The 20094-nt window shown below is 37.0% G+C and overlaps 3 protein-coding genes across 9 annotated transcripts in view; 2 read left to right on the top strand and 1 right to left on the bottom strand.

Moving 5' to 3' along the window:
• The first annotated feature begins 294 nt into the window (after window positions 1–294).
• LOC413430 (RAC serine/threonine-protein kinase) lies at window positions 295–4251 on the top strand. The gene is made up of 7 exons (XM_396874.7): window positions 295–599; window positions 890–1157; window positions 1243–1480; window positions 1572–1769; window positions 1890–2160; window positions 2232–2468; window positions 2546–4251. The coding sequence occupies exons 1-7, from the start codon at window positions 518–520 to the stop codon at window positions 2884–2886; spliced, it is 1635 nt and encodes a 544-aa protein (XP_396874.5). The 5' UTR covers window positions 295–517; the 3' UTR covers window positions 2887–4251.
• LOC413429 (acid phosphatase type 7) lies at window positions 4046–6336 on the bottom strand. Its single transcript, XM_396873.6, has 7 exons — window positions 5801–6336; window positions 5510–5704; window positions 5103–5430; window positions 4836–5018; window positions 4540–4759; window positions 4279–4473; window positions 4046–4204 (listed from the first exon to the last, which is right to left on the bottom strand). The coding sequence occupies exons 1-7, from the start codon at window positions 5898–5900 to the stop codon at window positions 4109–4111; spliced, it is 1317 nt and encodes a 438-aa protein (XP_396873.2). The 5' UTR covers window positions 5901–6336; the 3' UTR covers window positions 4046–4108.
• A 1110-nt stretch (window positions 6337–7446) lies between these two features.
• The window catches only part of LOC409904, a 39575-nt gene continuing 26927 nt past the window's right edge, over window positions 7447–20094 (top strand). For 3 of the 7 annotated variants that reach the window (XM_006570314.3, XM_016914810.2, XM_006570310.3), the window contains exons 1-8: window positions 9138–9251; window positions 9419–9476; window positions 15094–15320; window positions 15504–15564; window positions 15748–15829; window positions 16808–16893; window positions 17376–17553; window positions 18083–18273. In XM_006570314.3, the coding sequence (XP_006570377.3) occupies window positions 9439–9476; window positions 15094–15320; window positions 15504–15564; window positions 15748–15829; window positions 16808–16893; window positions 17376–17553; window positions 18083–18273 (863 nt within the window). In that variant the 5' untranslated portion in view covers window positions 9138–9251; window positions 9419–9438. Of the gene's footprint in view, window positions 8706–9137; window positions 9252–9418; window positions 9477–15093; window positions 15321–15503; window positions 15565–15747; window positions 15830–16807; window positions 16894–17375; window positions 17554–18082; window positions 18274–20094 lie in introns of those variants that run through there. The other 4 variants (XM_016914812.2, XM_016914811.2, XM_016914809.2 and 1 more) reach the window with 4 other exon arrangements.

Genomic DNA, 20094 nt, shown 5'->3' with positions numbered 1-20094 from the left:
ATATAATAGCATGATGATGATATAATCGAATAAAACAAAATATTTTAAAAGAACATGTGTATTTTTTATTTAAATATAGGTATAATATAATATATATATATATACATATGCATATATAATAAATCATAATAAACAAAGAGATTTGCGCATGCTTGTCTTAAAGGATAGAATGTATAGAAAGGTTGTAGAGATATCAATATTCGTATTGATGAATTTAAGTTGATTGAAAGTAGACAGGCATTGTTCCATGAAAATTCTTCTTTATTTGTGATCGATTGATGCGCCATCTCCGAAATATGAAAGGGCAATGTTAGTTAGTGCGCATTAGTGTGTCTACCGATCACAGAGTATAGTTGCTTGAGTATAGTTTACCTGCCAAACGTGTATCTATGATTGCTCAAGTTTGTATACTCGTGCTATCTTCGTTGTATTTCGCTAATTTTCATGCAATATTGAGTCTGGTTGGAAATACGAAGTATTTGCATAGTATATACAAGTGCGCATTAAAGAAGGAGTTATGGGGGACGCAGCGATGAACGTCGCAGCGTCCGGTGGCGGCGGTCAGCGTGTCGTTAAGGAAGGCTGGCTGCAAAAACGCGGTATTGAAGCAGTTTCATAATATTTATGTTTACTTTATTTTATTTCATTTGGATAGAATACAAATTCGAAGAACCTTTTCTCACTTTCTCACATGTTCTTTTTTATTATTATTACTTTTCTTTTTAACAAAATATTAAAATTAAAAGTATTTTTTTATATAAATAGAAAGCAATTTTAAAAGTTTTTTTATTCAAATTTTCACTATTATATTTAATGTTTTTACGGGCGATATGCTTTTAATATCAAGAAAAAGTAATAAATTAAATATATTTTATTTTGATATATATAGGAGAACATATAAAAAATTGGAGGTCAAGATATTTCGTTTTACGGGATGATGGCACATTAGTTGGTTTCAAAGCTAAGCCAGATCAACAAATGGCAGCTGCAGCACAACCATTGAATAATTTTACTGTTCGTGGTTGCCAAATTATGTCTGTAGATAGACCTAAACCTTATACTTTTGTTATAAGAGGTTTACAATGGGCTGCTGTAATAGAAAGAACATTTCATGTAGAAACAGAACAAGAAAGAGAAGATTGGGTAGCAGCAATTAGGTTTGATTCTTTCATAAAAAAAACAAATTTAAAATATTTAGCAATTTAAGATTTTTCTAATATTTTTCATTTTTTTTTCTTTTAGATATGTAGCTGCTAGGTTAGCAAGTGAAAAACAATCTCAACCACAATCTACACAGATGCAACATTCATCATCATCTGAAGATGTTGATATGGAATCTTCAGGAGGTGGTAGGTCAGACTCTTGTGGATCTGTTGAAGTGGTATCTTCAGATGTAGATGGTGGCAGTATTGATGAACTTTCTGCAAAATTTAGTGTTCAAGGAACTTCTAGTAGTAAAAGTACAGGAAAAAAAAAAGTAGTACGTTATATAATAGTATATACATCATAAATCAAAATTGAGACTTTTATTACCATTAACTATGTATTTTTCTTTTTATTATTTATTTTAGACTCTTGAAAATTTTGAATTTTTAAAAGTTTTGGGAAAAGGTACATTTGGGAAGGTAATTCTTTGTAGAGAAAAGGCAACAGGTCATTTATATGCTATAAAAATATTACGAAAAGAAGTCATTATTCGTAAAGACGAAGTTGCGCACACACTTACTGAAAATAGAGTATTGCGAACCACAAATCACCCGTTCCTAATCGTATGTGCTTTAAATATCATTATTTTATATATATATATATATTTTATATATAAAACATGTGTATAATATTGATTAATATTAATAATATTAATTATTATGTAATGTTTTTATATTTTGCAGTCCTTAAAGTATAGTTTTCAAACAGCAGATAGGTTGTGCTTTGTAATGGAATATGTAAATGGAGGAGAATTATTCTTTCATTTGAGACGGTCTCGTGTATTTGGAGAAGATCGTACTCGATTTTATGGGGCTGAAATTATTTCAGCCTTAGGTTACCTTCATTCGCAGGGTATTATCTATCGTGATCTCAAATTAGAGAATCTTCTTTTAGACAAAGATGGACATATTAAAATAGCTGACTTTGGATTGTGTAAAGAAGATATTACATATGGTAAATATATTGTATATATATTCTTAGATTTAAAAATGATAAGAAATAGTAATAACATTTAAAACACTCAGGAAGAACGACGAAAACATTTTGCGGAACTCCTGAATATCTTGCACCAGAAGTGTTAGAAGATAATGATTATGGACGAGCTGTAGATTGGTGGGGAGTTGGCGTTGTTATGTATGAAATGATTTGTGGTCGATTACCTTTTTATAATAAGGACCATGAAAAGCTTTTCATGCTTATTGTAATGGAAGAAGTAAAATTTCCTAGAACAATCAGTAATGAAGCAAAAGATATGCTTGGTGGTAAGTAAATAGTGGATAAAATCGATATTTTTATTTTTTAATTTTTAATTGAAATTTTTAATTTTTAATTTTTTTAGGATTACTTATAAAAGATCCAAGCAAAAGATTAGGTGGTGGACCTAATGATGCAAAAGAAATAATGGATCATGCATTTTTTTCATCAATTGATTGGTCAGATCTTGTACAGAAAAAAATTCCTCCCCCTTTTAAACCTCAAGTAACATCAGACACAGATACTCGATATTTTGATAGTGAATTTACGGGTGAAAGCGTAGAACTTACACCGCCTGATCAAGGATTTTTAGGTAGTGGAGGTGGATTAAATTCAATAGCTGAAGAACAAGAGCATTTTCCCCAATTTTCTTATCAGGAAAGTCACTCGGCAGCAACTTCTTCCATTGTTTCCATTAATCACTGACAGTATCAAACGTTTTCTTTATTCACATACTGAAATGTAAGGCTAAATGCATGAAAAAGTCAGAGACATTCGATTTTATGACGAATATTCGTTCTTTTGTCTACTAATTTGGAAGAATTTTTTGTTATACAGATAAATTGAAATATTAGTTATTTTCTCTAATTTATGATGCTTTTTTATGCATCTTTAAAAGATTTTAACACATATCTCCAATGGCAGATTAGTGTGGTTGCGTTTACGTGCGCATACATGCACATACTCATTGAAATTGTACATGAAAAAATTATGTACCATAAGATTCAATTAAATTAATATTTATACCTGCTGAGTAGGTTCGCGGTGATATAATGGGGATTGAATGTTAATTTAAATCGAAAGCAAAATAAGAGAGATAAAAGTTAAGCTTGTCCCCTAAATTATGTTACGCTATAAAGAGTGGCATGTTTCTTCTATATTTGGAGGAACGATATTTGATAATCGTAGATACAATTTTTTTTTTTTTTTAATGACAATGTTATTCGATATTTTGGCTTCGTTGTCGATTCTAATGTAATAATTTATAGAAAAGCAGTTCCTTGTTATTTTTTTCTAAATTTATTAGTCAAATATTATAGCAGAAGCCAATATAGCAAATTACATTTGACAAGGAGCCAGTCAATGGACAAATGGATTCTCCATTTTAAAAGTAGAGGCATAGAAATATTAACAGCTTTAATTGAATTATTATGTATATCTGAAACAAATTTATAGCATTAAAAGAAAGCGTTTCTTTGTTATATTAGTACTCAAATTCGGAAATATTCTTTTTCCTTAGTACGAGTCGTATTATTCATCATGTATCATTGACAAATAATGATTTACTGTGAGAATCAGATGGAAATATGAAATGCTACCCTAATATTATATTATTAATATTATATGCTATAATGATTATATATACATATATTTATATTTTAACAATTAAAGGATTATATTGTACGTATGCATTATTAATAATTTCCATCTCATTTGTAATTAGCAAATTTTTGTAGTTTATTCGTTTCTATGCAGAAAGGAATAGGAAATTTTTTAAAATAGAATGAAAGTAAATTGTCTTTAAAGTTGGTAGATATGCAATTTTGCTATTTACCATAAAAGAGCATGATACAAAGCAGAAAAGAAATATTTAAATATTGTTTTAATTCATTCTAAATTATATTCTATATTTTATGTTTTACATATTTTATTTATCAAGGAGATTTAAATTGTACGCTGGTAAGATATCATCTTTTATGAGCCAAACATGGTCCAAAACAGCACCTTCCTTGTCATCGGATACCTGTAAATGACAAATTGTAAAATGAATTACAACAAACATTCCTTGTACCTTTTTTTTTCCATATTAGCTAATACCTGTTCAAGATAAAGATGAGTTTGATTATATACTTTCATCCTAGTATATCCATAATCAGAGCTGCGATAAGCAGACCAACTTGGTTTATGTGAAATAAATTTTTCACGTCCTTCCTTACATCCTGCTGACCCAGTTACTATATGTACAGGTGCCTTATAGTTTTTATATGGCTTCTCATAACTACCATTTTGTACCTATGATTATTTTATTTTTTTTATTTTAAATGAAATTAAAGATATCTTTTCATGAATGTAGATTACCTTGAAGTTGTACATGGGCCATAAACGTTCATAACTATGTTCATGAGCCCATAACAATAAATCTACTTTGTATTTGAAAAAAAGATCTTCAAGACCAAACCAATTTACAATTGGCAATCCAACTCTGACTAAACTTTCGTGATTAGTGCAATCATCGGCATTTGCATTACTGCAATACATCGGTCTATGACCAAATGTAACTATCCATGGTCTTTGTGCCCTAAAAATTTGTTATTAGTTAATTTTTAATTCTTATTATTAATTCTGCAATATAACAAGGAAATATATAAATCTACCTATTTTTAGGCATATTTGCTTCCATTAAATCTTTTTTTAACCATTCATATTGTTTAACAAGTTGTTTTATACCATAATTCATAAAGTAATAAGCTTCTGTTTCTATTCCTATAAAGTGTACAGGTCCTATATTAAAACTGTACCATAAACCTTCAGAATCTCCAGGCATGGTAAAACGAAACCTATTAGATTTACATTATAACAATAGAAAAATTATAAAAATAAATTAACCAAAATAATTTTAAGCTTAAAATATATATTCTGACCTATAATTACTAAAATTATATCTTTCTTCATGATTACCAGGTACTGTCATATACGGTAAATAAGCAGCAATTCCTTCTATTTGTTTCATGAATTCATCACCAACACGTGCATTATCAGAATTCATATCATATGCAAAATCTCCAATATGAATTGCTGCATCATATAATCCACGTTGTGCTTCTTCTTGCAATCTAGATAAACTTTGAGCATTTTCGTTACCCATATCACCAAAGATAACAATGTGAGGTGACCATTTTGTTGATTCCTCGGGAATAGTTTTCAGATAGAATATATTGGACCATCCATATTTGCTACCACAGTGATAAACTATTAAAAGATTTATATATGTACACTTTATAAAATAACTATAGAATATGATAAATAACTAAAAAGTTATTTCACTTACTATATTTGGTATTAGGTGTTAAATTTTTTAACCATACTCTATGAATGTATTGCTTTTGTTTTTCATTCCCACCATCAACAAAAAGAGTAGAATTTCCTGTAGCTGTTAGAATTAATCCATTTATTCCATATTCCACAATTGATTCTTGAGTATTATTCTTTGTGTTCCATGTTACAACAATGTCATGAATATTATCTAAAAGTTACAAAGTAATATATATTATATTCTATTGAGGATAAAAAAGTTTAAAAAAAAACAATGTATTAACAAGATAGTTGGAATATATATTACCTCCATAAGCAAGATGAACAGCTTCAGGTTGATAGTAAATAACATTACATACTGTGAGAGAAATTAAGAATGAAAAAATAAGTCCAATGAACAAAGCCATTTCTTATTAATTCATCCAGAAATGAAGTTGTGCTAATATATTATTTAGAATAATTTTTAAAAATCTATTTCATTATCGTATATAAAAACACTAATATTCTTTAAAATCCAGAAGTTCAAAAACTTAAAAAATTCGATGAATTCGATGAATTACAGTGTTCCTTCAAATCCAAAGAATTACTGCATTTGTGCATAATAAATATACTCTTATTATCTAAAATCGACACAAATGAGTCAGGCATTATCAAAAAACTTTGATCGAGTATTCAATTTCTATCAGCTATCGAAGTATTGAACGTAAAACATGATTTTAAATGTAATATTTTCATTGAATTTCAATATTATTTAAGTAGAAAAACAAAATATTAATTTGTATTCTAATAAATTATCTTAAACACTCGTAATCTAAATTCACGTATTAGCGCCATCTGCAGAGTATAAAGCATTACATCTAATCAAATGCATCATAATTGCAATATAATGTATTTACGTCAGAATATACAGAAGACTGATCACAGTGAATAATCAATGGTAGCAAATATTTCATTAAAAATTTTGATTCGCTAAGTTCAAAATAAATGTCATAGATAATTATTATAATCATTCAAACGCAATTCAAATATAAAAAGTTAAATAAAAGCAATAAATTTTATTTATGTCTTGAGTATTAATTAGAAATATTTGTAAATTAATTCAATATTCATTTTATAAGATGAAAATTGAAAGAATATAGTATCAAAAGTAGACAGGTAATTATAAACTGACATTCCTTATATTGATTACTGATGCTCTATCTGTTTCTTCATAAAAATCTTTCATTTTCTTATTCGCATATGAGTTCGTTTTAATAAATAAAACGTATATTCAATAAACGATGAATTTTTCAAAGAAAATATTTAAACAACATAAGAAATATATAAAGATAAATATTTATTAATTTTTTAATTTATACATTAAAAAAAAAATATGGTAATCAATTCAATTATAAATTATAATGTAATAATTTATATATTAAAACGTATTTATTTCAATAGTATATAAAAGTAGAATAGAAACGAGAAGAATTTTATGGAAAAATAATAGAATAAGAGATAAAAGCGTTAGGATTGGTAGTGGAGTCAAAGATGGAGGGGTTACCGCCACGAAAATGACGACGGCGCTGTACCAACCGCTACTGTCGCCGCTTTGCGGCGAGGGATGGAAATGAGCAGATGACAAGGGATGTCAGGGCTGCTGCCGCCGTCGGTTAACACGCACAGGTTCACACCCATCTTCGACAATATATTTTAAAGCTTCGATATCGCGGGAAATGGATAGAATGACTTTAAAAGGAAGCAGTTCCACAGTGTTGTGAATCGATGAGATCAAATTGTGTATCATTGTCGGAAATGTTTCCGATCTAATATAAAAAAGTGTGATGTGCTTCAGGGTAGATCAAAGTGATTGAATATATTACTAGTTTACGAGATCGTTCAGCAAAGACAAAAGAGGATACATTATATATATATATATATATATATATATATATATATATATATATATATATGTCGTGATATATAAATTTTACGAACATTCGGTGAAAATACAAGTTAATTGTTTTTGCGAAATTTATTTCTAATCCTGCGTATAAGCGAGATGTCGTAAGTGTCCTTTGATGGAGGAATAGAATGAAGATAATACAGACAACAAGTGAGAGGAAAATCATAAAATTGTAAAAATTTTGCATTTAAACGACGATTTTGTGCTTTTATGTACAATGAAATTTTATCATATAAAATGTATATTTAATTGAAATCTGCCGTCGACGGAAAGTGAGGAGAAGTTAGCATGAGGATAGTCTGCGTTATTCCGGTCTCGATAAATCGAGACATTTTTACGATTCCCAAATGCCATTCGAGAAAACTTATGCACTCGAGGATGCAAGCAGTCAGAATGACCGAAGCAAGCGAGGAGTCGTGTTCAGTGAAAGCTCTAATCAATAAGTTAGGGCTTGAGGGATTCTGAATTCGTTGATCGTTCGAGGAAGAAATCTTCGTTGCAAGGATGTAGGGGGGGCCCATACACGGGGCCCCAGTGAGGGTTTCCTCTCGAACAGTTTGAACGTATTAATACCAAAGAAGATTCTTCATAGATCCACCATACTCGTATTAAAACAGAGAGTTGGAGAGCGAGAGAAAGAGAAAGAAAGATATTCCTCCTGTGATATCACGAGTTTGCAACAGATCTTAACCAGCGTCAACATATTGTCAAGAGGAATGACCAGCAGTCGGAGAATGTTACGTGTCAACTTTTTTTTTAAAGAATACGAACTGCTAGTTTTCTTGTCTATCTTAATTGTTAATCGGTGTAACGTAAATATAACAGCGTTATTAGCTAATTATTAGTGAAATTCAAAGTTTCCGGGGGCAATTCTCGTTCGGTTCTAATCGAAGTGTGAAGAAAACTGTGTCAAATTCGAAATCTTGACTCAGGGAAATCTAAAAATTAGAGAAAAAAAATGTTAATGTTTATATCTAAGGAAACGTGGGTGTTGTTAGTGAAAAATATCGGTGCGAAATGAGATGCGAGGATGCAATGGGAAGGATGGCATGCGATAACAACATTAATATCGGCGAATTATTTTTTCGATGATGATGAGGCGATTGCACTTATCTTCGATTTTAATCGCGTCAAGATTCGCCTGAAGCATCGCTCCCTCCTTATAATCGAATAAACCAGCAATCATCGCCGAAGTCAGCAAAAATGGTCGATCTGGGAGGATATATTATCATATTGATCAACCACAATGACAAGATCAAACTGTACGGTGAGCATCGATTGCGTCATTAACGCATAATTCGTCGCTATTCGTTTTATTAAAAATCCGAAAACATTTTTTTGCTCTTTTTCTACTTTTTCTTTTTTTTCTTTTTTTTTTTTTTTTTAATTAGCACCAGCTACATATACTTTAATGAGCATCGACAAAGCTGCTTGTCAAGCACGTAGGCGTGAACTGTGAAACCCTTTCTCTCTTTTGTTTCTCGTGTTTTTTTCTCGAGGATGCTATCATGTGTAATCATTGACATAGAAACGAATTGGCTTGTCCGTTCGTTCTGTGTAATCTGTACGTATTATTTGTTCACGTGTACGTCTTAAAGTCGAAAAAGAATATACATACAATATGAGAAACACGCTTCGTTATTATTTAATTAATATTTAAACGATTAATTTGAGCTAAATATTACGTTTCAAAATTCTAGGTTCTCCGGCCGACAACGCGGATACGCTGGAAGTGGCTGATGAAATTTTACAAGTTAACGGTAGCACGTTGGAAAATGCCAGTCAATCCGAAGTTATTCAATATATATATCAGGTATTTTATTCATTTGTAATAATAAGATTTTATTATTATCCTTGCTGTTACAAATTTAGAAAGAATTTTGTAATTAAACATTTTCCTCGTAATATTTAATATTAGTTAGAAATTGACAAGACGAATATCGATGAATCTATCGATAATCGAATCGTTTCTTTTCGCAGTGCATCGAGTCTCGAACGATATGTCTGCGAGTGCGGAGAAGAAGCGGAAACAAGATGGGTAAGTATATTTATTAAAAATATTTATTAGTTATTTTAATAGAAAAAAAGATTTAGAGATAAAAAAGAAGATGTTTTAAGTGATTTTTAATTATATATCGTAACTGAAAAATGGATAGATTTTCGATCGATTTTTTTTTTATAGAAAATATAAAGTATATAATAAAATCCATATATTTAAAATAAAAGTTAAAACATCTATCTTTATATATTCGTTTCTTAATAAAATTATTTCATATTCTCGAAATTACCCTCTTCGAAACGTAGCCTCTCGAAAATTCGAATGTTCGGACGAGGTAAAATTGTCGGCCGATTTCGTGTTTCGTCGTGCGATTCCGGCGTTCGCCAGGTAAACGTTCAGGTCGCCGCTTGTGTGTGATGGAAACGAATAGAGGGGGTTACAGCGTAGAGGGAACTCAGGCGAGAGAGGCAAACAGTATACACGAATCGAGGGAATCTAACCTTCGAATGTATCCGCTGTCACGTTCGATCCTTGCTAGTACGGAACCGTGCATACGTGCCAACGGTTCCGCGGCATTCCGCGTGCTCTTGTCGCCCTCCTAACCTCTCGTTTCAGTTTTGCCAGCGCGATATTTCATCGTGGCAATTCTGACACCACGGTTCTTTTCGCGGAAACCGGAAAACTACGACCTATCTGTCGTCCGTGCGAATGCAATTCGATGTTGGTGTTTATCCGTTCACAAATTTTTCTCTGTGTCTCTGTGCGCGCACTCGTGTCTCCATTTGTTTTTGTGTATGTGCCTTGTGTTGTGATTCGCATTCCCGCTTGCTTACCGGTCGAGGGAATCGAGAGACGTAGAAGAACCAGATGGCAGTTGGGTTCGTCCGCGAAATAATCCGAAGATTTCGGAGGATGTTTGATTTACCGAGGCCCGAGATCGAAGTGCGATCCTTAATTGGTTACGTATAAATCGTCGATCACCGCGGGCGGATCTATCGATAAAGAAGGTGATTGTTCCTCTCATTTTGTTTCTCTCCTTTCGCGGTGACGTTGCTTTTTAAAGCCATGTTTCGCTCGTCCTCTGCGCTCGACTGTTGCGCAATCACGTTTATTCTTTGGGCGTTTTTTGCAGGCTCGCTATCTTATGCGACCGCGAAAGATGAATTTTTTTTTGTCGGTCGGTTATCGCTCGCAAAAATGAACGATTCGTTCGGTCGAATAATTTATCATCGATATGCGACACGTTAACAGCTACGTTTTCATTCGTGAAAACGAATACGAAAAATCTGTCGCGGTTGCAGTTTCTCGATTGGATAGGCAATCGGTGTCAAATATAACTAAAATCGGATGCAATAGGAGGATGCAACGCGACACGATTTCTTCGTGAATTAACCTAACTTGAGTTGAGTGTATCGTTCGTGAAACGAAATTCCGTATCGTTTGAAATAAAAAAATTCAAGGTATGTCGTCCGATTCCTCTTTCTTATCGTTATTTATATTTCCAGATTCTAATAAAGTAGCTATGGTAACGATAAAAATAGATTTATTCGATATATATCGATGAGCGATTTTTTTTCGATTTTTTTCGATTTTTTTCGATAGTTGAAATTTTATATCACACGTAAAATTATGAACGTTTCATTACAATCAATAATTGAGCGAATCTTTAACGATCCAACAATTTCCAGCAAAAGATCGAAAAATGTATAATTGGACAATTATGTTGAAATGTATTTATGCTTTGAATTAAGCTTTCTATCGCGAGAGCGGAATTTCTCGATTCTCGAAATCGATAAGTTAAACGCCACGCGATCTGTGTCGGCAGAGTTAACGCACGTTTCACAGGAAAAAATCGCTCACGTTATTGTATTGGTGGTATAATATGTTACTCGCTAGTTGCCAGCCCGATAAAAGTACTTATACACACGTACGTACGCACGCGCGCCATTGCTTGTATTTGCCTATCGCGAATAATGGGAATGTTTTGCGGACGAAGAGCAACAATCGGTTGGGGTGCAGCATGCGTATCAGGTTAGCGTGCGTTTCAACTTTTTTCCCGAATCGTTGCCTCGTTGATTTCGTTTCCACGAATAAAATCTTTATTTCCCTACCAAGACACTTTCACATACGAATCCTATTTCTCTCTTGCCTTTTTCTAAATTTTTCTTCAAAAGAAATCGATTTATATCTCGTCAATTTAATTCGTATCTTTTGATTTCACTACGAGACACCACAATATTTTTGTCGAAACGATCTACGTTATATTCAATAGGAACGTAAACGACGATCTTTTTATATTACTTTCAGATGAAATATTTCGGAATTCGATCGGTAAATTATAGAAATATTGCGGTATTTCGATACGGAAACGAATGGCTGACGATGGTAAGGTTACATCCGTTATTCGGTGCGTTAACCTTTCCTAACCTGAATTTGTTTGTTTCTCTTTGGTGGTAATATATGCGATGACGATACGATGGAAAAATAGAAAATTGTTGGAGAATCGAGCCGTAGCGAGCTGTAAATTCGAGGGTTTCCCATTTACCGATTGGCACTCGAGTTCGAGTGAATAGTTCCGTAGAAAACAAGGAAGAGTTACACGCACGGCGAGCACGGGACAATTACTGGATGGCGTTGCGAACGGTCTGGAGAGAGGAAGTAGAAAAAGAAAAGGATAGGTATCGTAGGTGGAAGACGGGGCACGAGCTCTCGCGGACAGTATCGTGAACTACGAGAGATACATAAATTATGCATGCATGAAATGCGTACGTACGATCGTGATGACGTATGACGGCGAGGGATGAGAAAGGAAAAAATAGATTGGCGAAAAATATATATATGCATATCGGTTTAGCGCCATCGTTCGTTCAATTATCGGATCATCTTCCTAAGTGGTACGAATTTTTCTTTTTCCATATTTTTAAAAGATCAGGCGCCACTCGTTTCTAATCCACTTGTGCGATTTAACAAGAAACGAATAGAATTAAGAATTTTAAGAATTTAAATTTTTTCGAAATAATTTATATAATTTAAAGTGTGGAACGGTGAAAATTGATTTCCATTATCAACGTATTCACAGTAAATTAAATAGGAACGTTCTTCTAATTGCTTCATAGTAGATATCGGCGCGATATAATTTAGAATACGCATTTTCCACTAAGCTAATGGTTCGATCTTATCGCGGTGATGAATCGAATTTGGCCCTCGTAGCGGAGTTGAAAGCGGTCTTCGTTAATCGAATTTTACTTTCACCCTGTGACGAAGAGGAACACGTCGCGTTCCACGCTGGTGCCGAAGGAAGGAATGCAACGATTTCAGGAATTTCACGTAACCGCGCGAAAGAGTGGCTTCGAACGTTTCGCGTCAAGTAATAATAGACGGACTCCTTGATAAAATCACGCGATATTCCGGATTCGTAGGAAGAATTTCTAGTGAAACGCATTCTCGGGCAATTATTTTCTCCTCTCGGAGAATTCCGCTACAGTTAACGCCCTATTTCCGAACGCTCCGTGCCGAAGATAGGTTAAACTGTATCTAGTTACTCTAGGAAAGCCTGGGTACTTTTATTTCATAACCCACGCAGATGGGTTGAACGGTTTATCGATTTCTTTAAAAATCGTAAATGTAATATCGATGTAACCGGCGAACGGTTAGGCGCGTACGATGAGTGACTTCTACCGTCCAATTACAAAATATGAGACAGATGGCGAGACGATGCGAAAGCGTGTACAGTTAGAAAACTGGTTTTCGCCTGGTCGTGCGTCAAGTATATTACGAATCAAGTATTATCGAAATCTTACCTTACCGCTTCTCCCGTATACCGTTTCACCATTTGCTGCATTCACGCGAGACACGCGCGTGTGCCAGCATCGAGCCATCTCTCTCTACGTTCGTGCTTACGTGGCTGCGAGTTTTTCAGAGATAAACACGCGCTAAATTTTATTATCACTTTCCACGCATTTTTCTTTTTAAATATTTACAGAAATTCAAAAAGTAATAGTAGTAATATATTTATTTATCCACACAATTGCCGGAATAAAAATATTTAAATAAATGAGAGAAATAATCGATGAATCGGTAACAAGTGTAAATTTTATTTATCTCGGCATTAATAAAATCGTCACGAAACCGGTGAACTCTTTCGATTATTTTACGGTTAAAAAAGTGTCGTCGTCACGGCACCGGTTTCAGCTCGACCCGAATTCAACGAAATCGGCGCACGTTCGACCGTGACTCCCCGTAATTTTCCGCAAGATTTATCTTTCGAGAGTCTTCCTCCCGAAGAGAAAATTTTAACGCATTACAAATTTCTTTTTAACAAACGTGCGGGATTTTGAAGCGTGTTACAACCAATTCCTTTTTTTTCCCCATCCTTCTCTTTCTCTCGAAACTTGTCATCTACGAAGCGAAAAGAAGAAATTTCCACGTCTACCAGAGACACAGGTGTGTGCAAATGGCAGCACGGGCAGCGATGATTCACCTCGGTTGTTTATTCAGGGAAGGGGACAAAGAAAAACGGCTCGATAAACGAAAATTTTTGTCCTCGTAACGACGTTGGAAAACGATCCACAAAGCCGTCTGTCGCCGCTGTCTGATCCAAACATGACGCGGCTCGCCCTTGAAAAATCGTCTGCCGGGACAGGAAAAGGAAAAGGGGGAGTTTCGCACTTTCTCCGAATCCGTCGACTCGTGGCGGCGTTCAAGCACGTTCTGGCTTGGCGCCAAAAGCTAGCTGGAAAAAGGGTGGAGGAGGTGGGGAAGGAGGGCGGGGGAGTGCTACGAATTTTCTCCCGCCACGGTATACGATATTTTCAACAACCGCGGATCGCGCCGTCCGATTGGCCGGCTCGAGATAACGAGTCGTAAACCCCTCCCCCCTCTCCCTTTCCTCGCCAATGCTTCCTCGCGATTATCTCTCGACCGTCTCTGTATACACAACAAAACAAATTGGCAGTTTGCTCTTCGAACGAAAATATTTCTAATTTTCAGGGAGAGGATACAAACGAACAATCCTATATAATTTCTTCGTTTTTAACAATTTTCGTTCCTTTTTATATGTAAGAAGGATAAAAAGAGAGTGAATTTCCAAGACGAATTAACGAATGCTCAACTCTTTTCCAAGCTAAAATTCTCGCGTAATTTGGCGCGTGTATAAATCGTGGACGAATTTAATACCCGGGATTCCATTATTCGCTGGCTCGTGAAACGCGGAACGGAGAAAATAATGGAAATTCTGTGTCGGCGAGTTCGATTAAGATTTAGAAAAAAGAGAAAAGATGATGGAATTTTCAGTGGTCGAAGCGAGAGAAGGAGGAAAATATTGGGCGATGTTACGTTCGACCGCGACACTACTCCTCTCCCGTCGATTTTTACCGGCCCGCTCTCTCGGCCCGTACCAATGCGCGGTTCCAAATATAAACCTCTTGGTTCGTAGGCTCGCGGTGCCATCCATTCCCGGCCCCGGTCGAGCGTTTATTTTCTATGGTTTCGGCGACACGCGCGCGCGAGAACCGCTTTCCGTTCCTCGTCGTTCCTCCGACCGAAGGATTTCGAGGGGAAAATTTATTTATCGGGCAAGTGCGAGCAAGGGATCATGTTCGAAGCGAGGATAATCAATTCGTAGTTGGGGAAGAATAATGTCGAGATTGTTTCGAAGAATATTCCTGTGCGGATGCTCGTCCAACTCGAGAGGGATCGATGGGCAAAAGTTCGTGGTCGACGAATCGGTGGCCGAGGACGGCGGGCCGAAGCCGATCGAGTTCTTCGAGGCGAGCGACGAGCATCTGGACGAGGACGTAGCGACGCATTTCGACTTGTCCACCATCAAGTTCATAGACGAGGAGGAGGAGACGGATGACGATGAGGTGGCGGTCTTCGAAAATGGTATACAACGCTCCCCGGAATGAAGGAGTCCGTTAACTTGTTACGATCAGCCAAGTTAGATTTTGATTCCAAAGAAAAGTGGAGGATGTCGTAGGAGAAAAATAAATAAAAAAAAATTGGAAGTAGAATTAAAATGTTAAAAGATTGTTCTCGCGACTAATCGCTTTTTGAAATTGTTGACAGTAGAGCTGGACGGGTTCAACGCTGGTCGGGTTCGAGAAGCTTGGGTCATCGCCGTCGAAAGGTAATTACACACATTTGTAAAGAGCGATCGATAATTTCTAACGAAACAAAAATTCGTTGAACAACGTTCAAATATATGTATATATATATACGCATTCTTGCAACGCGTTCGTTGTTTGGAATGTTGGCACTTTTCGCGACCTTCTAATTTTACGCGATTCATCCGGAGGATTTTTCGTTGCAGGCGTGCAAAGGAACGATTGCAGCGGCTGGCATCTCACTGGAGAATCCAACCGCGGGATATCCAAGCGATTCTGCATCAGCAGGTACCGTCGGTAATAAAGTATCGAACGATAAAGTATGGAGTGACGATCGATATTAATTAAAAAACTACGTTTCTTTTTTTTCCTTTTTTTTTTTTTTTGACCGAGGTTTTGGAATAAGAAAGAGGTAATAGCAACGGAAAGAAATTCCGAAAAAGAGAGATTCCAAGAGAGATATGAAAAAGGAAAGAATGTGGGGGATAGTGGAAGAAAAAGTAGAAAGAGAAAAGATACGGAAGGGAAGAGTGAAATTTTTGCAACGAGGTAATAGGAATATTTCCGCTAGGTAACGAATAAAACGAACAATTATGCGGGGATAGTTGGCAATTATACGGGAATGCCCTTTGCAATTCGAAGGAAGATTGTGTGCGCAGGCCTTTCACCGAAAGATACCTCCTCGTTTTACGTAATAATCGCGATAGAAACATTGAAGTGTACGTACGCCGGCGACGGGAGAACAATACGATCGAAGCTTGTTCAATTGGACGGTCAACGCCGAGATAAAATATTCGAGCAATTAGTTCCTATTCCATCCGCGCGTTCTGTCGAAACGGGCGTTCCGGTCGGGCAATGGTATTATTCGAAGGATGCGCGAACGGAGAAATCGTCACGGAGAGGTTGCTTATAATATGCGGAATGCAAAGTAAACGAGCCGAGTGAACGGTTGCCGCGATCATGCGCGGCCTTGGATAACCAGTGTATTCCACAGGTTGCGGTTCAAAAAAAAAAAAAAAATAATCGCCACGATTTTTCGCGTCTCTCCTTCCCTCGATCTCCGTCTCTCTCTCGCGTCGATCGAGAGAACAGCTCGAAACGAAGGAAGGAAAAAGAGGGAGAGAGAGAGAGAGAGAGAGAAAAGAGGGTATATCGATCGGGAAACGTTGGTCGGAATCTCTTTGTTTCCGGGAGAAAGAACGGTCGTCCGGTAGAGGCGAAGCCAGCTGATTGTTTGGTATCTGGTACGTGTATGTGTGTGTGCAGATCAACGAGGCAGTCGCGTCGACGAGCGGGGACAGCGCGGGCAAAAATGTGACGGGCAACCAAATTACCGTGACGCTTGCCGACAAGTAAGTGGCATTTCGTTCTTCCCCGTTTCTCTTCCGTTATTTATTTCCCTCTATCAATCGTTATTCCGCTCTATTCTTCCTTTTCCAAACCCGCCTTCTCTTCGCGTATCGTCCACATTTTTTTTTTTTTTTTTTTTTTTTAAGAATCGAATCTCGATCTTTCGATTCGAAATCGCGAACAACGGCGATTCTTTATTCGGGACGGTAAGCTTAACGGTTTCCATTCGACTCGATTCGACTCGATTCGACTCGTTTCGTTTCGAAGTGCGTCGATCACGCGAAAACGCGAAAACGTTGCCACACGATGGGAAGTACAATTACGCGAGAACCGGACGCGAGAAATAGCCGTGATTGATATCCCATCGCGATATACAACCGCGCATACCGCGTCGTTCTTTTTTTCTTTTTTTTTTTTTTCCACTTACCTTAGTCAGTCTCGTGGATTCCTGCAATATTTAAACCCAGTGTTTTCTCTATTCCAGGGAGCCGAGCACGAATGTCTTCACCACCAAGCTCAGCAACGGTAGCATTCCTAAAGGGCTAGGGAAAGACGCGAAGGAAATTCGAGGAGCGAAGGAGGAAAGAACAGAGAAACAACAACAACAGCAGCAGCAACAACAACAACAACAACAGAGCTCTTCCGAGGAGACGAAACTTTTGGTAAGTATTCTTTCCGTATTTCTAATCTGGGGGAAAAAATAGTCTAGGGGAAAAGGTTAATTTTTTCCCTAGCGAGAGAAAGAGATAGATAGATAGAGAGAACGAAGGTCGATCGCGAGATAAAAAAGAGAGTATCTATATCGTTTTCGATATCCTTGAAAGCGATTCTCGTGGTTACGCTTCTATCTTTATACTTTATATAGAGGTAAGAGAGAGAGAGAGAGAGGAAAAAAAAAATGATTTCTCCTTCACGACGCTTATGTAAACGCTTATGTCCGTGCGATTATTGGTTAACCGTGAGGTAAACATTTCCCGGAATTATAATTTATCATCCTCCATTCGTTCTTGCATAATTAATTGCCAAGTCGAACGTTGCGGAGAGTCGAACATTAACCATTGAAAATTAAGCATTGGTGAATCGGTGATATACTCGCTTCTTCGTCTCGTCGCGACGGAACGGGAAACGTTTCACCTCGACTCGTTCAATTATATATATACGCGGTGAATTTTCGGTGATTTATTCTTCCAGACACCGGTGCAGGGCGGAAGGGTCGGGGAACGACGTGCCAGCAGCCCTTTCCAAAATGGTCAGACAGAAGTCCTGATCGGAGAAGTGGAGGGCGGCCCAAGGTCGCCGCGGGGATCCACGTCTTCGGCGGTGAACGACGCCAATTTCCTGGGTCCACCGGATGAACGCGACGGAAACAAGCCCATTTGCAGGCGAGTAACAGCAAAAAAATCGTTCGTCTCTTTTCTTTCTACCGAACCTTCGTCCCCTTCCTAACCTCAAAATCTCAAGAACGACACCGATATTCGATTTGCGTCTCTTCTTTTATTATTATTTAACTCGCGAGGAGAGAGAAATCGGCGAGAAAAAATCGCGAGAATCCGTCGCAGTTCCCTGCGACTCGTATCGAGTCGTTGTGCGCCTACGCGGCTGCGTTGCCTCGTCGATGCGGTGAGAACTCGGCAGGTTACTGTTAGATGTCGCGGTATACGTGTTTCGTGCGAGAAATCTCCGTTATCGAGAGATACAGCAAAGGGCAACAACTCGAACTTTTTTCTTTTTTCTCCATCTTTACTCGTTCATTTTGCAATTATAACGAGGATAATAACGAGTCGCGTGATGTCGACGTAGAATTTGCGTTTAGAAAGAAAAAAGCGGATAAATACGAACAGATATATATATATATATATATAGTTTGGCGATCGGTAATATTATTCATAAACGAACGTTTCTTAGAAATTTTGATCGAAACGTCTCGGTTATCCGATAGTCCATTGAAAGTGTATCGATTAATTGATAGAAAGCGGAGTGTTCGGATCGGAGATGGGTCGAGGCAAAGCGAACTCTCGTCTCCCTCTCTTCCTCGATAGTCACTTGGCCGGTATTTCACGCTCGTGACACACCCACCGCTAGAGTAAGCGCAGCCTAAACAATGCGTTTTCCAGACCCAGCGATGCAGCGGCTCGCTCTATCCCAGCGTTTCCCAACCTGTTCACGGTTGCATCACGGAATCTTTACTTCTTCTATTTTTAAACCTACATTCCTACGGATTTACCTTTGAAATATTTTACTCGGATACCTTGGATTTTTTCAAGCGAATACATATATATATATATATATATGTATATGTGTTTCTCGAATTCTCGTTTCCCTCTCCTCTCGCTTGTTCGTGAAACCAGTTTTTCCTTACGCAAAGTAAAATATATAGCGTTATATAAATATAAGAAACTAGTTTAATACGATAAAAGGGATTAAAAGAAATTAAGAAGATGGTCGATCGAGGCAAAGTATCTCTCGAATGCGTTAAAATGAATTTTTAACGCGATCGTGCACCTGAAGGTAAACGAAGAGATGATTTTCTCGAGCGGCTTAGGGAAATCACCTTGGAGTTATTCATGGACGAGGGTAGAGACTACAGGTGCGAATGAATGCGCCCATTGACATCACAGCCCACTTTTCTATGAATATAGCGAGTGCCTCGAAACATGTGCTTTCGTCTCTCCTCCTCCCCCCTCTCTTCCGTGCCGCTTCTTTTTCCGGGGACGCCGGTTCTCGCGATTCTTCTCCCCACGGATACGATTTTCGACACAGAGCAACGGAAACTTGGATTTTCTTTTGAAAGCTCTACTGCTTCGAAATTTACAGATTGGACGAATATTGACGCCTCGTTCGATTTGATTATGATGTTATTCGTTTCAATTTTTATTAATTCGATCGATGGAAATTGGGATGAAAAGAAAGACTTTCCCGGTCGGTAAGCACCCCGTGACTTCGGATTCGTGGCACGGTGTCCGTTAACCGAGCCACGGATATCGATTTGCGCTCACGAAATCGATATCGAGACGTTCACGCTCGCCACTCGTCCTCCCGACTCGTATAACATTTTTTCACGTCGCGGCACCGAAGCGGATTTGCATTTGACGGCGCATAGCAGGCAGGCATAGCCGCCATCAGCCTTTAAAATCGCTTCCTCCTTTTTAAAACGTCCAACGATAAAATTCTCCAAAATTTCGTTTCCCTCCCCCAACTATAAA

The sequence above is a fragment of the Apis mellifera genome, linkage group LG11, assembly GCF_003254395.2.
Source record: "Apis mellifera strain DH4 linkage group LG11, Amel_HAv3.1, whole genome shotgun sequence".
Taxonomy (NCBI): domain Eukaryota; kingdom Metazoa; phylum Arthropoda; class Insecta; order Hymenoptera; family Apidae; genus Apis; species Apis mellifera.
The sequence above is the reverse complement of the archived record's forward strand: the minus strand, read 5'-3'. Positions and strand labels throughout refer to the sequence as shown.

Coding starts and splice junctions, on each gene's coding strand:
- LOC413430 (XM_396874.7), top strand. CDS start 518: ATGGGGGACGCAGCGATGAACGTCGCAGCGTCCGGTGGCGGCGGTCAG. Junction 600..889: donor AGGCTGGCTGCAAAAACGCG/GTATTGAAGCAG, acceptor TGATATATATAG/GAGAACATATAAAAAATTGG. Junction 1,770..1,889: donor CAAATCACCCGTTCCTAATC/GTATGTGCTTTA, acceptor TATATTTTGCAG/TCCTTAAAGTATAGTTTTCA.
- LOC413429 (XM_396873.6), bottom strand. CDS start 5,900: ATGGCTTTGTTCATTGGACTTATTTTTTCATTCTTAATTTCTCTCACA. Junction 5,431..5,509: donor AACACCTAATACCAAATATA/GTAAGTGAAATA, acceptor ATCTTTTAATAG/TTTATCACTGTGGTAGCAAA. Junction 4,474..4,539: donor GGCCCATGTACAACTTCAAG/GTAATCTACATT, acceptor AAATAATCATAG/GTACAAAATGGTAGTTATGA.